At 42.0% G+C, this 22,685-nt stretch overlaps 2 protein-coding genes across 3 annotated transcripts; both read right to left on the reverse strand.

Annotated features, from left to right (window-relative positions):
• Positions 1-1,825: 1,825 nt before the first annotated feature.
• Positions 1,826-9,713, reverse strand: LOC120536728 (zinc finger protein 567-like). Its single transcript, XM_039765193.1, has 2 exons — positions 9,020-9,713; positions 1,826-3,207 (listed from the first exon to the last, which is right to left on the reverse strand). The coding sequence occupies exons 1-2, from the start codon at positions 9,399-9,401 to the stop codon at positions 2,315-2,317; spliced, it is 1,275 nt and encodes a 424-aa protein (XP_039621127.1). The 5' UTR covers positions 9,402-9,713; the 3' UTR covers positions 1,826-2,314.
• Positions 9,714-11,722: 2,009 nt separating this feature from the next.
• On the reverse strand, positions 11,723-21,020 carry LOC120536735 (zinc finger protein 184-like). 2 transcript variants are annotated; one of them, XM_039765203.1, is made up of 3 exons: positions 20,175-21,020; positions 15,162-15,514; positions 11,723-12,207 (listed from the first exon to the last, which is right to left on the reverse strand). In XM_039765203.1, the coding sequence occupies exons 1-3, from the start codon at positions 20,593-20,595 to the stop codon at positions 12,139-12,141; spliced, it is 843 nt and encodes a 280-aa protein (XP_039621137.1). In that variant the 5' UTR covers positions 20,596-21,020; the 3' UTR covers positions 11,723-12,138. The 2 variants fall into 2 exon arrangements, with proteins under 2 accessions (XP_039621137.1, XP_039621136.1); XM_039765202.1 differs by lacking the exon at positions 11,723-12,207 and having other exon boundaries at positions 12,211-15,514.
• Positions 21,021-22,685: the final 1,665 nt, after the last annotated feature.

Below are 22,685 nucleotides of genomic sequence, written 5' to 3' on the forward strand. Positions count from 1 at the left end.
GATGGACTGTTGGTTGGACACAATGTTTACACTGTATTTCAAAAATAATTCATGCCTCTGTTTTCAGCCAACCAGGTTACTGTAATGCACTCCTAACAGGACTACCTGAGAAGGACATCAATCAGATGCAGCTAATTCAAAACGCAGCAGGAAGGATCTTAACCAATTAAAGAATATCTGAGCACACCAGTCTTAGCAGTTACTCCGGTTACCTGTGTCCTTTATCATTGATTTTAAAATACTAGAAATGGTATGGAAAGCTTGGTACAACAATTTGGAGCGATTGTCCTCTAAAAATCCCAGTCATTATGTTAACTTCTTGCTAACTTATGGTCCAGATCTAATTATGCAACTTTTAATGCAATGCAGGAAAACAATACAAGAGAAAAGAATTGTTTGAAATATCTTGTAATAAACGAAAATGGACTTGCATTGAATTAATTCACTGATTTTCCATGTAATGTCCCACTTGTCCTCCATTCAGTTGGATACAGGCTCGTAGTAATAAACTTAATAAGTTATAGCGTAATGAAAATTGCTTAATTACATCTGGACCACCCTGATCTAAATCCGTTAAGTAGTTCTGTCATGAAAAGCAGACAGACATACAGACGTTGGATTTTATATATGTAGAGATATAAAAGAACACTAAGGTTTGTGTGTTGTGATAGACGGCCGGGGACCTTGCCCCACCGGTAGACCTGGAGAAGCAGGGGACCGGGAGAGGGGCAATTCCCACCCTGGGACACAATATGGCAGCCCTCTGGGATTGCATGGGAACCACCCTGTCGGGACCCGTGGCCAGGATAGTTCCAGAACTATGGACTTCAGCACTTCCGCTACACCAGGAAGTGCTGCAGGAAGGTCATCAGGGAGCACATGCGGGTACATTATAAAAGGGGAGCCGGAGTCGGGTGGCAGAGGACAGAGCTTGTGAGTGGAGGAGTGAGGGCGGCAGAGAAGAAGGAAAGAAAAGACTGTGAGCAATAGTGCTGGTGGGTTGTGCACTGTGTGTGAGGTGCAAAGGACTGTCTAGTGAAGAAACAAAATAAAAATGTGTCTTTGGACTTGTGTGTGTCATGGTGTCTGACTGATCTTCCACAGTGTCCAGTCCCCTCTGGGCAATCCAATTGGTCAGTTTGGCTTTGGCGGCGCAACAAAAGAGTGAAGTACAAGTGCGAGATGTACGAGGAATACAAGTGTATGAGGCATGCTGGGAAAGATGGCAAGTATAAAACTGGGTATTTGCATATATTTCGGGTACTCAACAATTCTTCTACCCGGTCCCCCTATTTCAGGGCACCATAATGTTTGGGACAATTGGCGTCAGAGGCGTTTGTGATTATTCAGGTGTGTTTCATTGCTTTATTGGTGCAGATACCCTTAAGTGAAAGTTGGAATTACATATGCACTTTAATCACATCTGAATCGTTTGATTTGTAATTTAAAACTTGGAGCCAGAGGGGTAAACCAAAGAACAATGCGTCTTTATCCCAAAACAGTATGGAGGGCCCCATATATATCAGACTGAATGGCAATTCAAAATTGGCCATTCTGAGTAAAATTTTGTGCACCATTATGATCGATTCCTACCCTGTCTACCGTCAGTTCCTATTTGCACCAAACACTGCCAAAATAGGCTCCAAGAACTCCACACGAAATGTTATAAATATTCTTAAATCAATTTAGATTACAATTTAGGTTATATACACCTGCACAAAGTCCTATGAAAATTTTCCATTTTGTTCCAAGTTGCAGGTAATTACACGTCAAGCCTTATATGATCAGCAGCATTAATAAAGGAAAACAAGTGACAATGCCGGCCTGTTGCTTTCTCTTTTTATTGTTCTCTCTCTGCCATTGATTTTCTGAACCCATGTTTTCCATCGTGAAAAGCCGGAGCGGCAGCATCAGACCTGAACAGGACGCTAATCCAATCACAAATCACAGAGACTCCGATTCTGTCAGTTTAGAATGAACTGCGAGTGTTTAGACTGCGTGAGGAAACCTACCTGAAAATAGAAAGAACATGCAAAGTCCACAGAGAAGGCAACCACCATGAGAATCAAACCAGACTGGACCACTGGGAAGTGGCAGAATTATCTGACGTGCCACAACAGAGTATACCGTAACTGAAACACACATATACATACAGTATATGGATATTTTTATGGAAGTAAAACTCTCTTGAACTTGCACTCCATCCAGAAGGAAGGATAGAAGGGTGGAATTATGATTTTTAGTTTACACTATTTATTAAAGGCTCATAGACACCTTTGTTACCTACAGACGATACCATTTGCCTCAGGCTTATTTACACGTGTGTTCTTGAGTGAATCAGCCGATGTTTCTTAAGTCCACCTAACAGTCTGAAGTTCTTCCCACATTCTGTGCACATGTACGGTTTCTCCCCGGTGTGAATCCTCTGGTGCCGCCTCAGGATCTGCGCCGTGACAAACCGCTTCTGACACTCGGGACAGTGGTACGGTTTCTCTCCAGAGTGAATGCGCTGGTGCGTCTTCAGGGCGGGCAGTTGGTTGAAGGCCTTGCCGCATTCGCCACAGCTATACGGCCTTTCACCCGTGTGAATACGCTGGTGCGTTTTTAGGTTGATCAACTGCCTGAATGCCCGACCGCACTCAATACAGCTGTATGGCTTCTCTTCATTGTGAATTTTTTGATGGTTCTGTAAATATTTTTTCAATTTGAAATTCTTCCCACACTCTAGACAGGAAAATAGCTTGTCCGAAATCTGAAGGAGATTACTTCTTTCAGCACTCTCCTCCTCAGCACAACCTTTTCCTGGTTCACAGTCCTCAGGGCTTATCTGCAGGGTGCCTTGCATGAAACCCAGCCGCACATCCTCGTTTCGGAAACAAACACGGTGATCTTCAGATGCTATCAATAAGGCTTTTCTTCCCAAAGACTCACAGCCTGAAGTGTCCAATTCCATCTTGTAGGTCTCCTCTGCGATGCTGCCAGCCTGCTGCTGGTCATTTTTCTGGGTTTCACAGGCATCTGTCCTCGGCTCCTCTTCGCATTCTGAAACTCGGACAGTCTCCTGCTTTACGTCTTTCCATGTCGAGCAGCTCTGTTGCGCAGCGTCAAGGTGTGTCACAGGGTATCGATCCAGAAGATTCTCTGGTGTGCAAGTTCTTGAAGTTGACGTCCCTGTTCCTGCACTGGGGTCTGCAGCTTCACTTTTAACTAAATAAAAAAAAAAGAAAGAATTTAAATCTGTTAAATTCAGTGAATAGATAATTAAAAGTTTATTAACTATGTCACGTTTTTATGCTTGTGCAAATCATTAACTTTTTTACTTACAAAAATAAATACATTGAAATTGATTGGGGTGTCCAAATGTTTACACGTCACTGTACAGCCTCTAATAATAAAAATAATACATTTTATTTATATACTGTAGCTCAAGGCACTTCACAGAGTTTAAGAAGAATGGCAGGGTATACAGTATATAGCATTGTACTAAACCAGATAAATAAATAAAGAAGAGTAAGATAGGAAATTCAGAGAAAATGCCTAACAGACAACATAACTGATGGTCCAGTACACACATACAGGTTACATGAACATCTTGAAATGGAGGTAAACTGAGAGAATGGTAATAAAGTCAAGTAGAGCTAAAAGCCTTCCTGAACAGATGAGTTTTGAGTTGTTTTTTAAAAGAATTCATGGAGTCAGCTGACCTGATTAATTTCGGTAGGTCAATCCAGAGTCTGGGCACTCGCTATACAGCTGAAGGCCCTGCTGTCACCCATGGAGTGCAGATTAGTGTGGGGCACAACAAGATGGCCAGAATCAGAGGACCTTAGTGGGCGGACAGGCACATAGTGATGGAGAAGGTCACTGGTGTAGTTTGGCGCGAGGTTATTTAAGGTTTTGTAGGTTATTAGTAGGATTTTATATTCGATTCTGTAAGACACGGGGAGCCAGTGAAGACGGAGCAGGATGGGTGCGATGTGCTCACTACTGCTAACCGTGTAAGGACTCTTGCAGCAGAGTTTTGAATAAGCTGGAGCTGTGATATAAGATTAGAAGGGGCAACTGCCAGTAGGGAATTATAATAATGTGATGTGATAAAAGCAGGGACAAGTTTCTCAGAGTTAGAAAAGGAGAGGAAGGAGCGAACACGGGATATGTTACGGAGGTGAAAGGAAGAAAGTTTCTTAATGTGATTTATTTGGGCGGAATAAGAAAAGGGAGGAATCAAAAATGACACCAAGATTCTTAGCAGTAGAGGAAGGTCTGATGAGATCACCGCCAAGATGGACTGGGAAGGAGCTCATTTTATTATTAAGTTGCACTTTAGTCCCAATTTGCAGGAGTTCAGTTTTGTTGCAATTGAATTTTAAAGAGTTCTGCTCCATCCAGGTTTTAATTTCACTGAGGCAAGTTGTGAGCTGAGAAAGCTCTGATGAAGTTCCACTTTTAACATTATGCATCGTCTGCATAAAGATGATAACTAGTCCAAAACTATGAATAATATGGCTAAGGGGAAGCATATAAATACAGAAAAAGACTACCAGTAAAATGAGTTTGGATGCATACAACTTTTCAGACCCCTTAACATTTTGCATACTTTACTGTGTTGTAGATTTAATTTTAAAAGGATACATATGTCATGTTTGCCCATCAATCTATACTCAATAACCCATAACGATAAAGTAAAAACATCGCTCCAAAAACCCTTGAAAATGCATTAAAATTAAAAAGAAGACTGAAATCTCTCATTTATAGGATGATTCAGACCCTTAATTCAGTACTTTTTACCAGCAATTCCTGCTTTGTCTTCTTGGCTAAGTCTCCACAAGTTTTGCACACCTGGATTTGGGTAGCTTATCCCATTCTTCCTGTCAGAGCCACTCTGGATGGGAAGAATCTATAAACTGACATCTTTATGTCTCTACACAGATGCTCTATGGGGTGTAACTCTGGGCTTTGATTGGCCACTCAGAGACTTATCTCGAAGCCACTCCGTCGTTGTCTTGGCTGGATTGTACGAGTCATTTCCCTGCTGAAAGGTGAACCATCACCCACAGTCTGCAGTCACATCCACTTCATAGCAAGTGTCTTTAAGGTCCTCTCCCTGTTTGACTGCATTGGTCCTTACCTCAATTCTCACCAGTCACCTCGTTCCTGCTGCTAAGAAGCACACCCTTAGCATGATGCTGCCCCAGACGCTTCACTGTTGAGATGGTATTAGGCAGGTGATCAGTAGTGCCTGGTCTTTGCCAGACATAGTACTTGGAGCTCTTCCCAAATTTTTTTAAAAGCATTTTATTGATTTGATTAAAATCAAATAACATTCCATACAAGCAAGTCAAGTTTAACAAAAGTAGGTTTGAAACAAATCAACCCCCATGACAAAGAGGGCTACACCAATATAGTAAAGCTTTAAACTAGTACAAATACATAAATAGATAAATTAATTAATGAATAAAAATAAATAGAATGAAAAAAGAGGGGAGAGAATCCACTTCCTCAATTGAAATGCTTTTTCTAAAATGTTACGGATTAGATCCTGCCAGGATTTGAAAATGTTTTGCACAGATCCTCCAAGTGAGAATTTGATTTTTTTTTCCAATTTCAGATAATATGTGACATCAGTTACCCGCGGACTGAAAAAGAGGAGAGTTAGGATGAGCAAAATAAGTCCACGTGTTAAGAGTGTAGTAAAGGCCATTGCAGTTTGTTTGTCTTCCTCCACTTTAAACCCATCTGGAAGAACACCAAACACAGCCGTTAATGGATTAGGAGGAATTGTGACAGCAAGGCTGTCTGAAAGGCATTTAAAGATTTTGGTCCAAAATGTATTTAACTTTTTGTCTCATCGGATCAGAGTCCTTTAAATGCCATCTGGCAAATTCCAAGCAGGTTGTCTTATGCCTTTTTACTCAAGAGTGTCTTCTGTCTGGCCACTCTACCATTAATGCCTAATTGATGAAGTGCTGCTGAGATGGTCCAACAACCGAAAGGTTCTCAGCAGAGGACTTCTAAAGTTGTGTTAGACTGACCATTAGCTTCTTGGTCACCTCCCCCTTAACTAAGGTCCTTCTTGCCCAGTTACTCAGTTTGGCTGGATGGCAAACCAAAGGAAGGTTCCTGGGCTCTTGAGGACACTGTGCTTCTGAGAACATTCAATGCTTTAAAAATGGTTTTATTCCCTTGTTCTGGCCTGTGCCTCACCACAATTTGATCACGGAGGTCTACAGAGAGTTCCTTCGTGGCTTAGGTTTTTGTCCTGACAATCCAGTGTGAATAGCAGGACCTTATATAACAGGTGTGTGCCTTTGTAAATGATGTTCAGATTAGTTCAGTTCGACACATCTTAAGGAGAATTAAAGCAAACAGGATGCACGCGACCGTCATTTGAAGTGCAAAACGTTGGAATACAAATTGAAATTTCAGATTTTCATTTTTAATTGAAACCATTCTGAAAACATGTTTTCATTTTGTCACTGAGTTAGTGAGTGTAGAATGATGGGAAAATGGCACATTTACCCTTTAAAAATTAAATCTACAGTCCTATGAAAATGTTTTCGGAACCCCTCTCCGCCTGCATAATAATTTACTCTCCTTTCAACAAAAAAAGAGAAAACAGTGGTATGTCTTTCATTTCCTAGGAACATCTGAGTACTGCGGTGTTTTCCGAACAAAGATTTTTAGTGAAGCGGTATTTAGTTGTATGAAATCTAATCAAATGTGAAAAACTGGCTGTGCAAAAATGTGGGTCCCTGTTTCCTGCAGAGGCATTAGCTCTCTTGGAAATGTGTTCTTTTAATATTGTGGCTTATTAAATAATTAAACAATATCATAATATACCAGAAAAGGCGATATCCCTCCCATAGTGATTACGACTGTACAAGAATCACATGAGAAAAAATATCTTTTAGCTTACATTTACTGATGTTTTACGCAGTTACAGACGGGGAGGCATATGGACAGACTTTTTCCAGGTGGGAATCGGGATCAACACAGTCAGCCATTTTCTCCGTCCCTACGCTGGGAGGTTTTCCAACACCTCGTGTGTCGGCACAGCCTCGAAGGGTCTGGCCACTGTCCAGACCTTTTATATGGTTCTTGCTTCATTTGCTGGTCTTCTCCGTCTCCAAACAAGGTCTGAATTCCTCTCCCACAAAATACAGAAATATCATAGTGCTTACATGTCGATTCTCATTCTCCCAAGAAGGAAAGAAGGTTTGTGCTGATAGAGGACAGAAATACCCTAACCTGTGTTTAAGCTGACTATACAAGCCTCCAGTTGTCTTTGGCTATCTAATCCAATGCTTGGTCAGCAATTCTAACTGCTGAGCCCGTGTGTGCCACAGGTAACATGCACATGTGAATAAAACTCATAACAGTACTGTCCAGATACAGTGACATAAAGAAAAATGTAGTATTACAGTCCCCTTGTAATTTTGCTGACTTGAATGCCTGTCACTGCTCAATCCTGATTACTTGCAACACCAAATTGGTTGGATTAGCTGGTTAAGCCTTCAACAAGACAATGACCCAAAACACAGTTCGAAATCTACAATGGCATTCATGCAGAGGGAGAAGTGCAATGTTCTGGAATGGCCGTCACAGTCCCCTGACTTGAATATCATCGAAAATCTATGGGATGATTTGAAGCAGGCTTTCCATCAAATTGAACTGAACTGGAGAGATGTTGTATGAAGAATGGTCAGAAATCACTCCATCCAGAGTCCAGAAACTCATCAAAAGTTATAGGAGGCGTCTACGGGCTGTTATATTGGCTCAACTAAGTACTGATGTCACATCTCTGTTGGGGTGCCCCTGTCTAATTTTGTTATGATGCATATTGCATATTTTCTGTTAATCTAATAAACTTAATGTCACTGCTGAAATCCTACTGTGTCCATAACGCATGTCGTATATTAAAAGGAAGTCGCTACTTTGTAAACTCAGCCAATGAGAAACAAAAATCCAACGAATTAGGAGGGGTTCCCAAACTTTTTCATATGACTGTATGCATTCTGCAGGGTCTGAATACTTTCCGAATCCACTGTATGTCATGTCTTTATGTTTGTTCTCTCTGAATGTTGTTTAAGGTTCCTTACATCTTTACATAAACCGAATGGGTGTTCAAATTGTTTTAAACTTGTTTGGGCTCTTAAAGACTACCAGCAGAATTATGCTAATCACTCATAACGTGTTACATAACACATTGTAGATGATGCCCCATTAATTAAAACCCATCAGTGTGTTTTTACAGCACCTTGCAGCAGGAATGCCATCAATGTGTTTTATGGAGCTCCGTTCAGAGGAGTACCACCACAGGTTTTTCGACTTTTTATCATCATATTTATGCAGTTCATTATAAAGTGTGGTGCACTTTTACTATCTGACTGAGCAGCAGTGGCCAAGGTATTTGGGCCTTAAACCCTAAGGATGAAAGTTCAGCTCTCACTCTGCAACTCACGCTGTGACCATGAACAAGCCACCAAACTGGTCTGTTTAAAATTTTTAAAAAAGTGTGAAAAAGTTTTAACTGTAAAAAAAAATAAAAAAAATCCCAGTCTTGTAAGTCCGCTTGAAGAAAGGAATCCGTCAAACACATAACAGTAAATAGACAGGCGTTCTCTGTTATTGTTTGCTTTTTTATTATCAATACGTGTGGCGTAGTATTTAAGGCTTTGGGCTTCAAACCCCGAGGTCGTGGGTTCAGATCCCACCATGTGTGACCACGAGCAAGTCACTTGTCTGTGCTTCAACTGGGAAAACAAAAGGAATGTAATCAATTGTATCGCACATGTCGACTCACACGGTTCACGTCCCACTACTCGCACTGTGTGATTATCAGCAAGTCACTTCACCTGTCTGTGATACAACGGTGGAAAAAAAATGCAAGCAATTATAGCTTATAGGGCGTAATCAACTCGGATAAAAGCGTCGGCCAAATAAGAAATAATCGCCTAGTCGTGTCCCGTCGGGTCGAAAGGGTGGGCAGTCAGTCAAGCCGGGGACATCATACACTCACCTTCTTCGGTGTTCCGTCCGTCCCACGCCTCCTGCGCCGCAATCTTCCAGCCGCGCGCTCGGAATCCCCCTCTCGGTTCGGAGCCCACCGTTTGTCTATGGTCGCCACTCACTAAGCCTTCCTCGACTCCTCGGGCGGTCGGCCGGGTGAGAAGCCGGCTGACTGAGCGCAGGTGTCTTTTCATCTCCCTCAGTTCGCTCCGGGAGATCTCCAGCTGAAACTTGAGACTGTCAATCTCCCGCTCTTTAACGGACAGCTCGAGCTGGAATTCGGCGAAGCGGCTGTCCACGAACTGGGTGAAGTTGACCAGGACGCTATCGAGAGCTACCTTGAATGAGGTTAGCTGCTTCTTCAACACCCCGGCGGCTACCCTGTCGACCATTTTGAGGTTTCCAAACGCGTCTTTTTTCCAGATGAAAACACACTTAGGATGAATAACGTCGTTGTGCACGTTTGCGCCCCTTCTACGGTCGGTTCCTGCCTCGTTTCCAGTGTTGCAGGGCTAAACGCAGGCTACAACAAGCAGCGACTCTAAAATGTAACTAAGCGGTAAATATATGGAGGTTGCATAATATAACGGTGTAGGTTAGAATATTTTCTTGTTTTAAGACACAGTGACATCGCGCGAATAAAAGAAATAAAGCCTGAGAAAGACAGCTAGAGGCGGACCCTTTCCCTACCAAATATGTCCGCCCAATGCGGTCGCGCACGTTAGACGTCATGACGGAATGACAAGAGTGAGGCCGAAAGGGTTCAAAAAGCACGCGTAGTGAAAACGATCGGCTTGTGTTGAATCAAGGCACCAAAAGTAAGGTGATTAACCACGAACCGGTTAATGAACACAGCGAAGACCTAAACAAACCACGCTAATCAATTTCCTAAGGGATGTAAACCTTTCTTTTATTCCTGAGCGGAGAAAACTGTGCGACGTGGAGAACCTAAACTGGACAGGACCTCAAAATAGTCAAGGACACGGATAAAATCGATCAGTCGAAATTCTCTCCATTAAATGGTGAATCGCGTACCGAAAAGAATTCTGGTTGAACTGAAGGATTCGCTTATTAACAAAGAGTTGTGGAAATCTGAAAAAAGTAGGAGTCATTTAGTTTAATATAAAACATGGAGAACCGTTAAAAGGTAACTAATGGAAATACTAGGAAAATGGAGCGGTTAGGTAAGAAAATAAATCTAGGCACCCCTGGCACCGAATACTTTCCGTTTAGATTTTACATTTAATTGCTTATCGGACACTTTTACCCAAAGGGACTTACAGTAGGAGTCAACATAACTGAGTAAACAAGAGAACAAATGTGACAGGACAAGTTTAGAAAATCCCATTGTGACATCATCACAAATGAAGACCTCAGAACAAAATACAAGATGGTTAAAAGGACCCTCCATGCAAACGGCTGTTCAGTAACTTCACCATTACACGTTAACTCATCTTGGACGCTTAAATAATCTGTTGTTGCTCATGGGGCCCCTGATGCTTTTTTTTAGGTTTGCCTTGCACTGCTCATCTCACTGCGGCAGGCATGTCCCCTCTTCTCCTAATGCTTCTGCTGGTGTTTCCAGAGGATTGCCACCCAATGAAACATCCCCAACAGTTTGGGCAGCAGTGCATGTTCTCTGATAGAGATGGGATTTCTGGGGCTTTCTCAAGGCATGTGGAATAGTGACCTGCTGTCCACTCCTAACTGGAGTTTCCTGTGGATCACTAGAAGGTACTTTTGACGAAAGGTCACGCCACACTTGCTGCATGTACGTCCAGGGCTTAACTCCCGCATTAATTTATTGTGACCACACGAGGGCGCCAGAGAGCCCGGAACCATAGATCCAGCAATACACCACAAGACCCCCGTGACCCTGTGTTCGGATTCAACGGGTTGGGAAATGGATGAAAGATGTATTAGTAAACAGAATAAAAATATTTTTTTACTCTTCTCCCAGGTACTTTCTCAATCCTCTCCCAATCTCAGGCCACAATAAATTATAAATCAAAACAATTCTTCCTCCTTCTCCACCTGCTGTGAGTTTCCCCAACTGCCTCCAGACTCTGGACTCTCTGAGCCATGGTAGTGGGCTTTCTTTAAAGTGAACCCAGGAGTACTTCCGGTGACGTAATGTGGACTGTTGTAAGCACATTTGGGTTATACACAACCCAAGGAGGTCCTCCAAGGATAACTACAGGGCTGCACATCTGGACTCTAGCTCCCATGCAATTACAGTCTCCCAAATTGTCACAAAATGAGGCTATGCAGGATTAAAATTTGCCAAAGTGCCTTGAGCACGGGAAAGGCGCTATATAAATAAAATGTATTAATAATACCATTCTTATCTAGACTGGTGAGAGTAGCCAAACAGACACAGCGAGCCACAGAGAAGAGAGAGGAATAAGACCACGCGAGAGTGTAGGACTGAGATTAATGGCACGGTGTGGAACCAAAGCTGAAAAGTCCCAAATCCATTCTCTAGGAAGGAAAGGGAGTGCAAAAGACATTGGGATCTCATCTGCTTTAAGCACTGATCTGATTTGAAGATAGAAAAAGGAGGAGGAACAGGAAACCTGCACCCAAGTAACTGGAACATTCGGAGTTACAAATCTTCATGTCACCAAGAATTCTAATGCCCTGTCCAGCCTATGGCCGATGCCTGTCACCAATACAAAGGGCAGGACTCTGGAAGATGGCAGTATGGCAAATGGAATTGTGCCAACAGGTTTCTTTATTTTCTGCCAGATCTGCAGAACCTACAAGACTAACGGACTTAAAGTTAGGGTAGAACAGAGAGGGATCTAGGGGACACCATGTTCATTTTAATAGGAAACCAGGATGGTAGATTTGTGGGAGGATTTAACCAGCTCCATTCTGGCTGAAGGGTAAACACCCGATGATAACTCCAAGTCTGGCAGAGAATCACAAATCAAAGTGGACTACTTAATGGAAGGTGTCTTAGCATTCCATAGGAGGGTATGTAAAAATTGTTGATGAGGATGAGATTTATGTAATCGTGGATCATTGGGTTGGAATGACAATACCTCTCTCTGTCTGGTGAAGGTGTGTCTTGCGAGTCATAAGAGTTTTCCCTTAGAACTGCTGTGAAGTCTCCCATCATTTTTGTCACTCTTCATATTTCTTAGCCACTGCTTTCACACTCACAATCTCTCTTCCTGAATGACCAATCACATGCTGTAGGATTAACAAAAATGAACTTTTTATTATCCAAGGTTACATTACAAAGTATATAAAATTACAAAACCTACAAAGCAGTTTTTAAAAAAAAAAACAAAACAGAAACAACCCACACAAATTCCAACACGATGACCATTCTTTCTAACACTTTGTTAACAATTCAGCTCACATCTTAGTGTTAAATCCCGAACACGCGAACATTAAAGTGGAATGTCTGTGATTTCTTTGGATGATGTTTTGACTGAAACAGGACAGAAAGAAAGTTTAGAAAGCACAAACCTGCCATGTTCTCCACATACATTCTTCTTATGCACAGTTTAACAGTGCAGCTAGTAGTTCACAGTTTGGTTTTATGGAAGCAAGAATTCCAAGGAAAAACATTCATAACACACATTTTCACTCAAGAGAAAGAAACGGGATGGTTCAATGCTTTGCTCTTGCGACACAGACTGCTTTTGTACCAGGACAGAATTATAAATAACAAAGTTTCAAGAATGTTAACTTACCAGCCCCATGGCTTGTGGGCTGTCCCGATTCAAGGACGTAACAAAAACAAAATCTCTGTGGGAGCTAAATCTGGCGGCTTTAACGATCTACCCGTTCTTATGGCCTGCCACTTTAGTTTGAAACTTTAACAAGATTAAAATCTGAACAAATACACAAGGCCAGTCTAAACATTGATGATACAAACATGCATTTGATACATCTGCTCATAAGTGGAGAATTGAACGTCCACCTGGAAATGTCTTGGTTTCTTGTAACCTTGGCAAAAGATTTAAAGAGAACGGTGTGCCAGTAGAGGAGAGACCACCAATGATAAGAAACTGTCTACTAAACATGAACAACAGATCATTTCTAAAGATGCTGAGACCTGCTCAGCCAGGAAGGAGCATATTTCGGCTACACAGGGTAGGGGGATCCCGTTTCAAGGTAATACGTTTTGACAGAAACAGAAGACGCAGAGGACGGGATCACCAGCTCAGAAACAGACAACTGTATACCTTGAGGAAGAGAGTGCCACTAAGTGAAGGCTGCTATATTTTTGACAGATAATATCCAAGTCCCAAATCAGCACTTTCCTCTGTACTTACAAGTTTCGAATTTTTAATCTCACCTAAAAGAATTCAAATATTAGCTTTCCTTATGCGGAGCAGTCATAACTTTTTACAGGCTGAACGATTTATTGACAGGCTTTGCCTTCAGATAGTTTGTATTTAACTTTTTTCTGCTTGCTTAAGTTTATATGTCATGTGCCTCAGAGGCTGTGAACACGACCGAGTAAAAAGAAACCGCAGCTGCCCAAAGACAGCACGATTCCTAACAAGCTCTTCTGTCCTACTTACATAGGAAGGAATGAATCAAAAATTGGAAGTTACAAGTACAAGCTCTTTATAATCATATTAGAATTGTGTTGTCACTGCAAATTAAGTATGAGGACTGTTAAAATTGAATCCAAAAATGCAGTTGCCGTGTATGGAAATCGCCATCCTACCTCTTCAGTGGGTATCTAAGTGTCTAGCCCTTGTGGGAGGGAATAGCATAATTCCAACTTGCATCCTTTAAGGCTGAGAACATGCAAATTTTCATTCAAAAACCAGTGAACATGTCACCAGACCTTATAGCATCCCAGTAAATTGTGCTACTTGTTTCACTTCATGATGATGTGGATTAGCTAGCACCCCATGAAACCTTAACCAGCCACTGGGGGGTATCCACATGTATGCAAACTAACATCATCTTCTATTTCAAATTATTATATGTGCCTAAATAGCTTCAACAAATTCAAATGGGTAATACAGCTAAAAGAACATTAAAACTTATCAAACTATTTAGAAATATCAATCCCCCTACAGAACACGTTCCTTCTGTTCTTTTCGACTTATGCATCTACCAACACCCAGAATGGTTCAGTCCCAGAACACCTCTGTGGCTTCTCCCCACTTATTATCTTGAAATGCTTTTTAAAACTGCTCAGCCTACTAAATGACCTGCCGCACTCGCCACAACGGTGCAGCTGCTCTTGCTCATGGAGCTTCTGGTGATTTTTCAGGTCTGCCTTGCTGCTGAAATGTTTGTCGCACTGGGGGCAGGCATGCAGCTGCTTCTCTTTATGAGTCTTCAGGTGTTTCCGGAGTAGTTCTGATCGTGTGAAGGTTTGGCCACAGTCCACGCATCGGTGTTCCTTCTGCTTCAGGTGGGTTTTCAGGTGTTTTTCCAGGGCTCCTGCAGATGTGAACTGCTCCTTGCACTGAGAACACTTGCTAGGTGTTGTGTCCAGGTGGGTCTGCTGGTGCTTCAGAAGAAGGCACCTTTGACTAAAGCTCTTTCCGCACTTGCTGCAAACGCAGGACTTCCCACTTGCATTTATTTTCTTGTGACGCTCAAAATGTGACAATCTATTGAAAGGGAGGTCGCAATGAGGACATGAGAAGGGCTTCTTTCTGGAATGAGTCAGCATATGCCTTTTGAGATCTGACGCATAAAGGAAGCGTTTCATGCACTGCTGACAGCCATGAGGTCGTGCCTTACAGTGGGTTCTCAGGTGTTTACGGAGCATTGCGGAAGTCTTGAAGAACACTCCACACTGCTGACATGGGCCTGGCTTCTTCACATTATGGACCTTCTTATGCATTCAGGGTAACTGATGAGTCAAAGGTCTCTTTACACTCTTCACAAGTAAGTGGCTTATTTGCATGAGTGGCCTGGTGCTTTTTCAGCTCAAGTCTTTGGTTGAAGCTGCTATCACATTTATTGCAACTGTACACGTGCTGGCCAGAATCCACTTTCTGGTGTTTGAGAGTGCCCCTTAGGTTTTTGAAAGGCTCCCCATTATCAGTGTCTATGGATTTCTTCTTTACTTTTTGAGGAGTTGTAATATCAGAATCCTTTGTTCTACATTTAGTGGGACTGCCTCCTTTTTTCTTTTGAGATCTATCTCTTTTAATGCTCACCTTTGACTGCTTCCTTTTCTGAGGTCCCGGCATGGATTTGCTAACAGATTCAGCCAGAGGGTTTGACTGATTGTTCTCAACCAGACTGCTTGCAGGTTGAGCTGTAAGAGGACTGGTGTAGGTATCATCAACCTTAGCCTGACAGGCTGCCTCTGCACACTGACTTGTGCTACTCTCTGGCAGGGGAAGATCAGAGTCCACTTTGTTTTCATGATCTTCAGAATGCTTTGCTGTTTCTCCTGCTTCATCACAGTGCAGAAGATCTTGATCATCTTCAAGTGTCAGACTCCAAGTATCATCAGGCATCTCTGCATGAACGGTTTCTGGATTTGGGGATGAACCATCATGTGTATCTGTAGAAAATAACAAAAACAGGAAAATAAGTATGTTCATTTTAAAATAGATTAATATATAATTCTTTGTTTGCTTATAATTGGAGCTGGGTCAAGTAAGCCTAAAATTTAATTACTATTTAGGTAATTTTAAGTAAACATATAATGTGTAAATGATGATCATTCAAAAAGTAAATCCTAAAAAAATGAAACAACAAGACACAGGAAAATGTCAATGGCAGATCAACTCTCATCAACTAATGGGTTTGCTTGATCTGACGCTATCTACTAGTTATACCTGTTAGAGCTTTTACATTCTTATTCAAATCTAGAGTATATACCACAATTTGAATATTCAAAACAAAAACAAACTGAATGATTCAAATTAAAATAATACATTTGCTGCAAGCTTTCATGAGGATGAATTCATGATCCGATCACATAGTCTTCTTTCCCTGCATTTCTAACCTACCGAAATTTAGACATATGAACCTATTTTGGCTAGCTAAATCACACAAAACAGCTAAACTGAAATAAACAGTGTATTCTCTGAATATTATAGCATATTTTATGCAAAATATTGTGACATTTTCTAATTGATCATACTGTCAAGTCTATCACTAAGGCAATGCCTGCCTTAAGAGATGACAGCTAAAACCCAAGCAGACTCCAGAGAACAATACCGTGACAATCAAGCACACGTAAGTGCAACTGAAGACAACCAGCTACCCCACATCCCTGTCACTCACATATAGTTACCCACAAGGTCCAAGAGATTCTTAGATTAACAATCCCAAGAATTTACTGGGATTTGCACATAAACATACGAGGGCAGCCTGGCAGTGTTCTTAGTCAACACACATGCGCCTCTTGTTGTGTGTAATGAGTTTAAAGGTGTGCACCACCAGATGCGGTTATTTTTTGTACAAAACTTCAGAAAGACACACTTGACACAATGTTATCCAAAGTATTGACAAATTTAAAAATACCACATTTGAATATGAAACTGTTAACTTAAGATGACCCAGCTGTGATTCGGGTACTTGAAGCCATAAAATACTAGAACTACTATGGTGCAACGCATTGCCACCTGATTTGTAAGCACAAGTTGCTTAACATTTCACACTATGAATAACATGTAAAAATTGAATATCATATTCATAATTTAGAATAGGAAATATTACAGAAAAGGGGATGGCGAGATTGACTGATGGGCCGGGGCAGCAAGCACAGTTACGCAGTCACTGTACTGATCCGTAGTGGTGAAGAAGGGGCTGAGCCAGAAGGCAAAGCTCTTGATTTACCTGTCAGTCTATGCCCCTACCTTCACCTATGTTCATAAGCCTTGGGAAATGACAAGAAAACGGATACAAGCAGCCAAAACGAGCTCTCTCCGCAGGACGGCTGGATACTTCCCTTACAGATAAGATGAGAAGCGCTGCCATCCGGTGAGGGGCCAGGAGTAGAGATGCTAACCCTCACAGCGAGAGGTGCCAACTGAAATGGTCCTGGCATCATATACGGACACCTTCCTGTGAAGGTGTAACAAGCATGACCAGCTGGAAGGAGACCCCAGGGAAGACCCAGGACTCCCTGTGAGGATTATACTTTGGGGTCCTACAGCATGAGCTGGAAAGTGTAGCTGGAGAAAGAGATGATGGGCCTCACTTGTGCCATTGTGATCCAGTCCTGGATAACCAGTGGAAAAGGAATTAATAAATGATTTATACTGGGCAGCTACACAAAAAAAAACATTGTTTTCACTTTTTTTCCCTTTTCAGCCACATAGTAATACAAATCTTCATTAACCCCAATGTGTTGAATAGACTCAAAATTCAAATATACATGCAGGCAACTTTCTAGTAATCTATTCATCCCATCATCTTTAAACTTCCTAGTTCACTGTCAGAAGGAATCAATGTGGACCTTAACAACAAAATACGGGGTGGTAGCTGCCACAGTCACACTGAGACAGGTTGTAATAGGAATTGAAGTCATGGCCTGTCTCTGAACTAATGATTTTGTAAGTCTATATAAGGTGACTCCATCTGGTTATGTTTGCATTTGCAGTAATTAATAGCCCAGGTGGTGGTCTGGCTGTAATGTTTAAATATAAAATATCCACTGGACGTCTACTTTCCTGTAAGAGTGTGGAACCAAAATCGACATCAAATTCCAGTCATAACTCTTTAACTTCTTTATAACCTCCAAATTAAACTGGATCTTGTAGTTGCATTGTTGAAACATGATAGAGAGTGTATGGCTGGTGGTTGTGAGAATCTTGCTGCTGTAAATATTTGCAGCTCAGTAGTTGCATATAAAACCAATAGTAAAAATGGACAATATTTTTCCCCCCTTTACTTCACTAATGTCATCATTATTTTCAGAGGCAAGTCGCAAGAAGTTTTAAAAACAAAAGTGGGTTGCACCCTTAAAAAGGATAAAAACTCATGATGTATGTACATGTGCACTCCTGAGAACACTTGGCAGAGTAAGGGTGGAGCATACGGAGGATGTCCAACGTCAACCGGCAAAGCTCAATGAAATGGAGGGGAAGAACAGGGCTGCTCTCTGGTGTCTAAGAGATGGCAGGGTCGCTGCTTTGCTGCCAGAAGTTAAGTGACCAGGGGACTTGATGAGACTGGAGATACCATCAATAAGGGAAGTATTAGAGAATATACAGAACTATTTTCAAATTATTCTCATATGTTGACAGCTCAACTTTTGGAAGAAATAAGTGGGCAGGACTGGCAAGCTTTGTTGGGCTGAATGGCCTGTTCTCGTCTAAAGTGTTCTAACTCACTTTATCTGTGCTTCTTGGAATTCTGGCATCTCACAGTCCACACAAAATGACTTTATTGTTGCTTCTTTAAGAGATCAAGGGTTAGGTCAAAATATCGTTTTTTTTTGCACGAATATAAGACAGCAGGCATTTCACATTGTGTATAGATGATGTCCATGATAATTAGTTATGTGGATGTTGCTGGTTCAAGTCAGGAATACTTTATTGGTTACTTTGATGCGTAAGATGTAGAAACTGATGAAAAATTCTGGGAAGCTGACAAGATCATAAATATATTTGTTCAGATTAAGCAGTTAAGTATAGATGGAGGTGAGATTTACTGTTATTATTTACTAGCTGTGTAAGTCAGTGCTGTAAAAAGCCTGGTGTCCTAGAAACTATTAAAATCGTCAGAAAAAAAAAAACCTGAAATGTACAGATGTCAGGTAAATGAAAGGAACTACTCTGGGCACCTCTCTCCCAGGAGGATTTGTTTTGCCAACGTGCTCGACTCGCTTGTGCATTAGCAACGGGAGGAAAAGTAAAAGGGATACCGTTTTTTCCAATGTTAAGCGATTTTGTCCTTCTTCTGAGTTTTCGTTTTGCTGGTGTGCTCGTCTCGCTTGTGTTATTAGCGGCTAAGCAAGTTTTCCATTTCCTCGGAGTTAGAGAGCCCTTACCCCGACTCCACCTCTCACTTCTGGGCCGGAGAGACACACACACTTCCACGCCAAGACGTTTATATAGAAGATATTTTCTCTTTCCATTGTTGATAGCAACACAAAGTAGTAGACATACTTGCTAAAGTTCCCAGCAATGTTGTGGCATGATATAAAACGTTCTAAAAATAAAACACTTCTGAAATTACAAGGTGAGTGTGCCAATGAAAATAATGTTCACTCTGTAGTCTCATACAATGGCAGTGTTCAAAATAATGCTGTGTTCATTCTGCCATTAACATAAAAGACATGTAGCATAAGATGAATGTTTATGCATAACATTTAAGTTATAGGGATACGCTATGAATTGAATTCTTGATGTTAAGATCTGTTTGATATTTCATTCAATTAGATGTGAATCCCTTAATTTGCACTTTCATGTTGTTAAGGGTATGTGTGCAGTAGAGGGGGTGTAATGTGTTTCCTGACATATCAGCAATCATGGACAAACATGTATGCCAAGGTCAGCATCCGGAAAAAAAAACGTAGGGGCTTATTTATGTACTGGGAATTAAAATGTCCTCTTCGTGTGTCACTTCCCACCACAATGTCTTTGTATTTCACTAATGGGGCCAGTTTAGCAAAGTGGGGTCACCTAACCTGCATATCTTTAGATTGAAACTGAAGCACACAGAGAAAATTCACAAACACTGGGAGAACATGCAAACTATAGACAGGGAGCACGAATCATATGATTCTCTTTGTGCGGCTGCAGCGCTCCTGCCCGGTTGATTATCTTTATTAAAATAAAAACAAGCAAATAAATAAATAAGAAGTAAAACACAGTAGCACACATGTTCAGTAATCCACATTACTTTAAAATTCACCGGACTAATGAAAACATGTGAAGAATGTTAACTTTAAGGCGATCGAACCTGTTTGGGTAAAACACCAGCACTACGGAATCTGCCACTTTTCTACCGAGATCTGCGTTTTTCGCTTTTATCGCCGTTAACACTGTCTTGGGAGGGCTCCTGGAACATGTGCCTTGTCTTAATGGCGTCTCTCCCTGTCTAATTAACACCCCCGACCCCCACACTTGCAATTCGCCCGCGTTGCCTCGTCGCGATCAAACAACGCGGAGCCGAGAATTACAAAAGAGCAAAGCTGACCTAACGGATGGTGACCGAAGACACGCGTGTTAAATATTACAAAATGCATTCTATTTATTTAGCTTTACCTCCGGGTTCCCATCCGTTTGGAATAACGTGGACTTCTATGAAGAGCTTTTCACTGTGGAAGGGCTCCTGCGGCGCTTCTTCCATCTTCTCTTTGGCTCCTAATTCGGGCTGCGTTGGTAACACCGAATCGCTGCTGCTGGTGGTGGTGGTCGACAGCGCCTCTTCGCGTCCAAGCTCTCCGGGCTTCGCGCCCCTCTCCACCGTTTTCTGATATTCCTTTAGCCTTTTTAATTCGCACTCGGAGATCTGCAGCTGCAACTTGAGACATTCGATTTCTTTCGACTTTGTATTGATTTCGAGCTGAAAGTCCGCCACATACCTATCCACAAAGTCGGTAAACTCGCCGAGGACCGCCTGGACAGACGCCTTCAGGGAGACGTACTCCTGCCTGAACGCTGCAAACGAGTCGCCGCCGTCCATCTTTTACGAGAGGAGCCCCAAGAACTAAAGCAACTCAGCTGGCTAGCCGCAGGACTGCAAGTAGGCGGGACACGTGCTCGAGAAAACTGCGCGATGTTTGGGAGGCGTGGTAGACAAAAATAAACGAAACAAAAATGGAGCTGTCCGTCCTGTCCTATCCCGTCGTTTACCAGCTCCTCCTACGACTCCTGATACTGGAACAAAAAAAAAGCGTATACCGTCAGCAGAGATCACAGCCACTGCCAAGATGGAATTAAAGCGTTAACGCACGTGTTGAGGTCGTTCTGTCTCCCGCCAAGTGAGGACTGCTTTGGAAAACCATGGAGACGGAGTTCTATTGGAGCGCTACGGTGGCTTTAGAGGGATAAAAGGGACGTGCGAGGTTTTGTTTCAGGCCTGTTAGTATCGATCTATTAGTAATTTGCAGAGAGCCCAGTATTTATTTGTATCTATATTTATTGAGGCATCAAATTATTTATACTTGTATTCGAAAGAAAAGTGGAAATGGTCGTAACAATCCTGTTTTTGTTACTAATTGCATTTCCAATTTTGGAATATTAAAGTCTTGATAAAGTAATCTTCAACCTATTATAATAATTCAGTAAACTTAAAAGTGATGTTGGTTTACGGGTTTCGCACACCATACAACAAATATGTATAACCAGTAACATAACTGAAAACGAAATCATTTAAAACTAATATTCAGTTCCTAAACTACAATCAGATCTACGGAATTCCTGGAGAGGGCACAGGTAGAATAAAAATAATAAATGCTCGGGACGATTAACAATTTATTTAAAACGTTCTTTCGACTTATGTAATTGGTGCGCACATTTTCATTGAAACGTTTCCTCGATCTATTTAATTCGTGCACTCGTTTTATTTAAGATGTGTGTAATTGGTGCCCACGCTGTGTACTATACATTCAGCAACAGTCATGCGCTCTGCCGGCACCTTGCAACTAACTGATCATCGGCAATAAAGTGAGTAACTTCTTTACTGTTGCAATGGCGTCATCGTTCGAGCCCTTCAACCCTGAGAATCTTTTGCAGCTGTCTCTTCTTTAGAGTGATACCCCATAAGGGAAGATCGCGGCTGTCAAACCAGTGACGGTCACAGCCTTTTTGGTGGGCAGTGGCTCAGAGAGGAAGAAGGGGCACCATACGAGACAGGATTTGCTACATTTTAATGCAGGACACAATTTAGTGTCCACTTTAAATTCTATGTTTTTAATATCACTGGAAATTTTATTAGGCAAAAAAAAAATGTCCACGATTGCTGATTATGTCAGATTACCAGAAAGGACGCTACCCCCACCCCTTTTTTAATGCACATACGTTCCCATCGATCCATTTTCCAACCCGCTGAATCCGAACACAGGGTCACGGGGGTCTGCTGGAGCCATCCCAGCCAACACAGGGCACAAGGCAGGAACCAATCCCGGGCAGGGTGCCAATCCACCGCAGGACACACACAAACACACCCACACACCAAGCACACACTAGGGCCAATTTAGAATCACCAATCCACCTAACCTGCATGTCTTTGGACTGTGGGAGGAAACCGGAGCACCCGGAGGAAACCCACGCACACATGGGGAGAACATGCAAACTCCACGCAGGGAGGACCCGGGAAGTGAACCTGGGTCTCCTGACTGCGAGGCGCACATACGTTTTATTTTCCTAATGTAATTTAATAGGACAAACGAGCAAACGAAAGAATGACCCTCTATCCATCCATTATCCAACCTGCTATATCCTAACTACAGGGTCACGGGGGTCTGCTGGAGCCAATCCCAGTCAACACAGGGCGCAAGGCAGGAAACAAACCCCAGGCAGGGCGCCAGCCCACCGCAGAGAATGTCCCTCTAGTTATACCTTATTAGCAAGAGTTCCCATCGTAGCACATCAAATAAAAGATTTTGTTTCCTCCATAAAGTGGCTATTGTGGTGCAAATATTCAGAAAGCGATCCGAACCGATGCATCTGGTACCATTATAGTTTCAGAAAGATATTATTATAGTTTGATACAGAACGCTACGTACAATATAAAATTATTTTATATATCTACTAGCTGCGTGTGGTCTTCGA

Source organism: Polypterus senegalus, chromosome 10 (assembly GCF_016835505.1).
Source record: "Polypterus senegalus isolate Bchr_013 chromosome 10, ASM1683550v1, whole genome shotgun sequence".
Taxonomy (NCBI): domain Eukaryota; kingdom Metazoa; phylum Chordata; class Cladistia; order Polypteriformes; family Polypteridae; genus Polypterus; species Polypterus senegalus.

Excerpts from the sequence above, each read along its gene's own strand:
- LOC120536728 (XM_039765193.1), bottom strand. The coding sequence starts at position 9,401 with ATGGTCGACAGGGTAGCCGCCGGGGTGTTGAAGAAGCAGCTAACCTCA. Across the intron at positions 3,208-9,019 it reads CGGACGGAACACCGAAGAAG|TTAAAAGTGAAGCTGCAGAC; the intron begins GTGAGTGTATGA and ends TTTTTTATTTAG.
- LOC120536735 (XM_039765202.1), bottom strand. The coding sequence starts at position 20,595 with ATGGACGGCGGCGACTCGTTTGCAGCGTTCAGGCAGGAGTACGTCTCC. Across the intron at positions 15,515-20,174 it reads AAACGGATGGGAACCCGGAG|ATACACATGATGGTTCATCC; the intron begins GTAAAGCTAAAT and ends TATTTTCTACAG.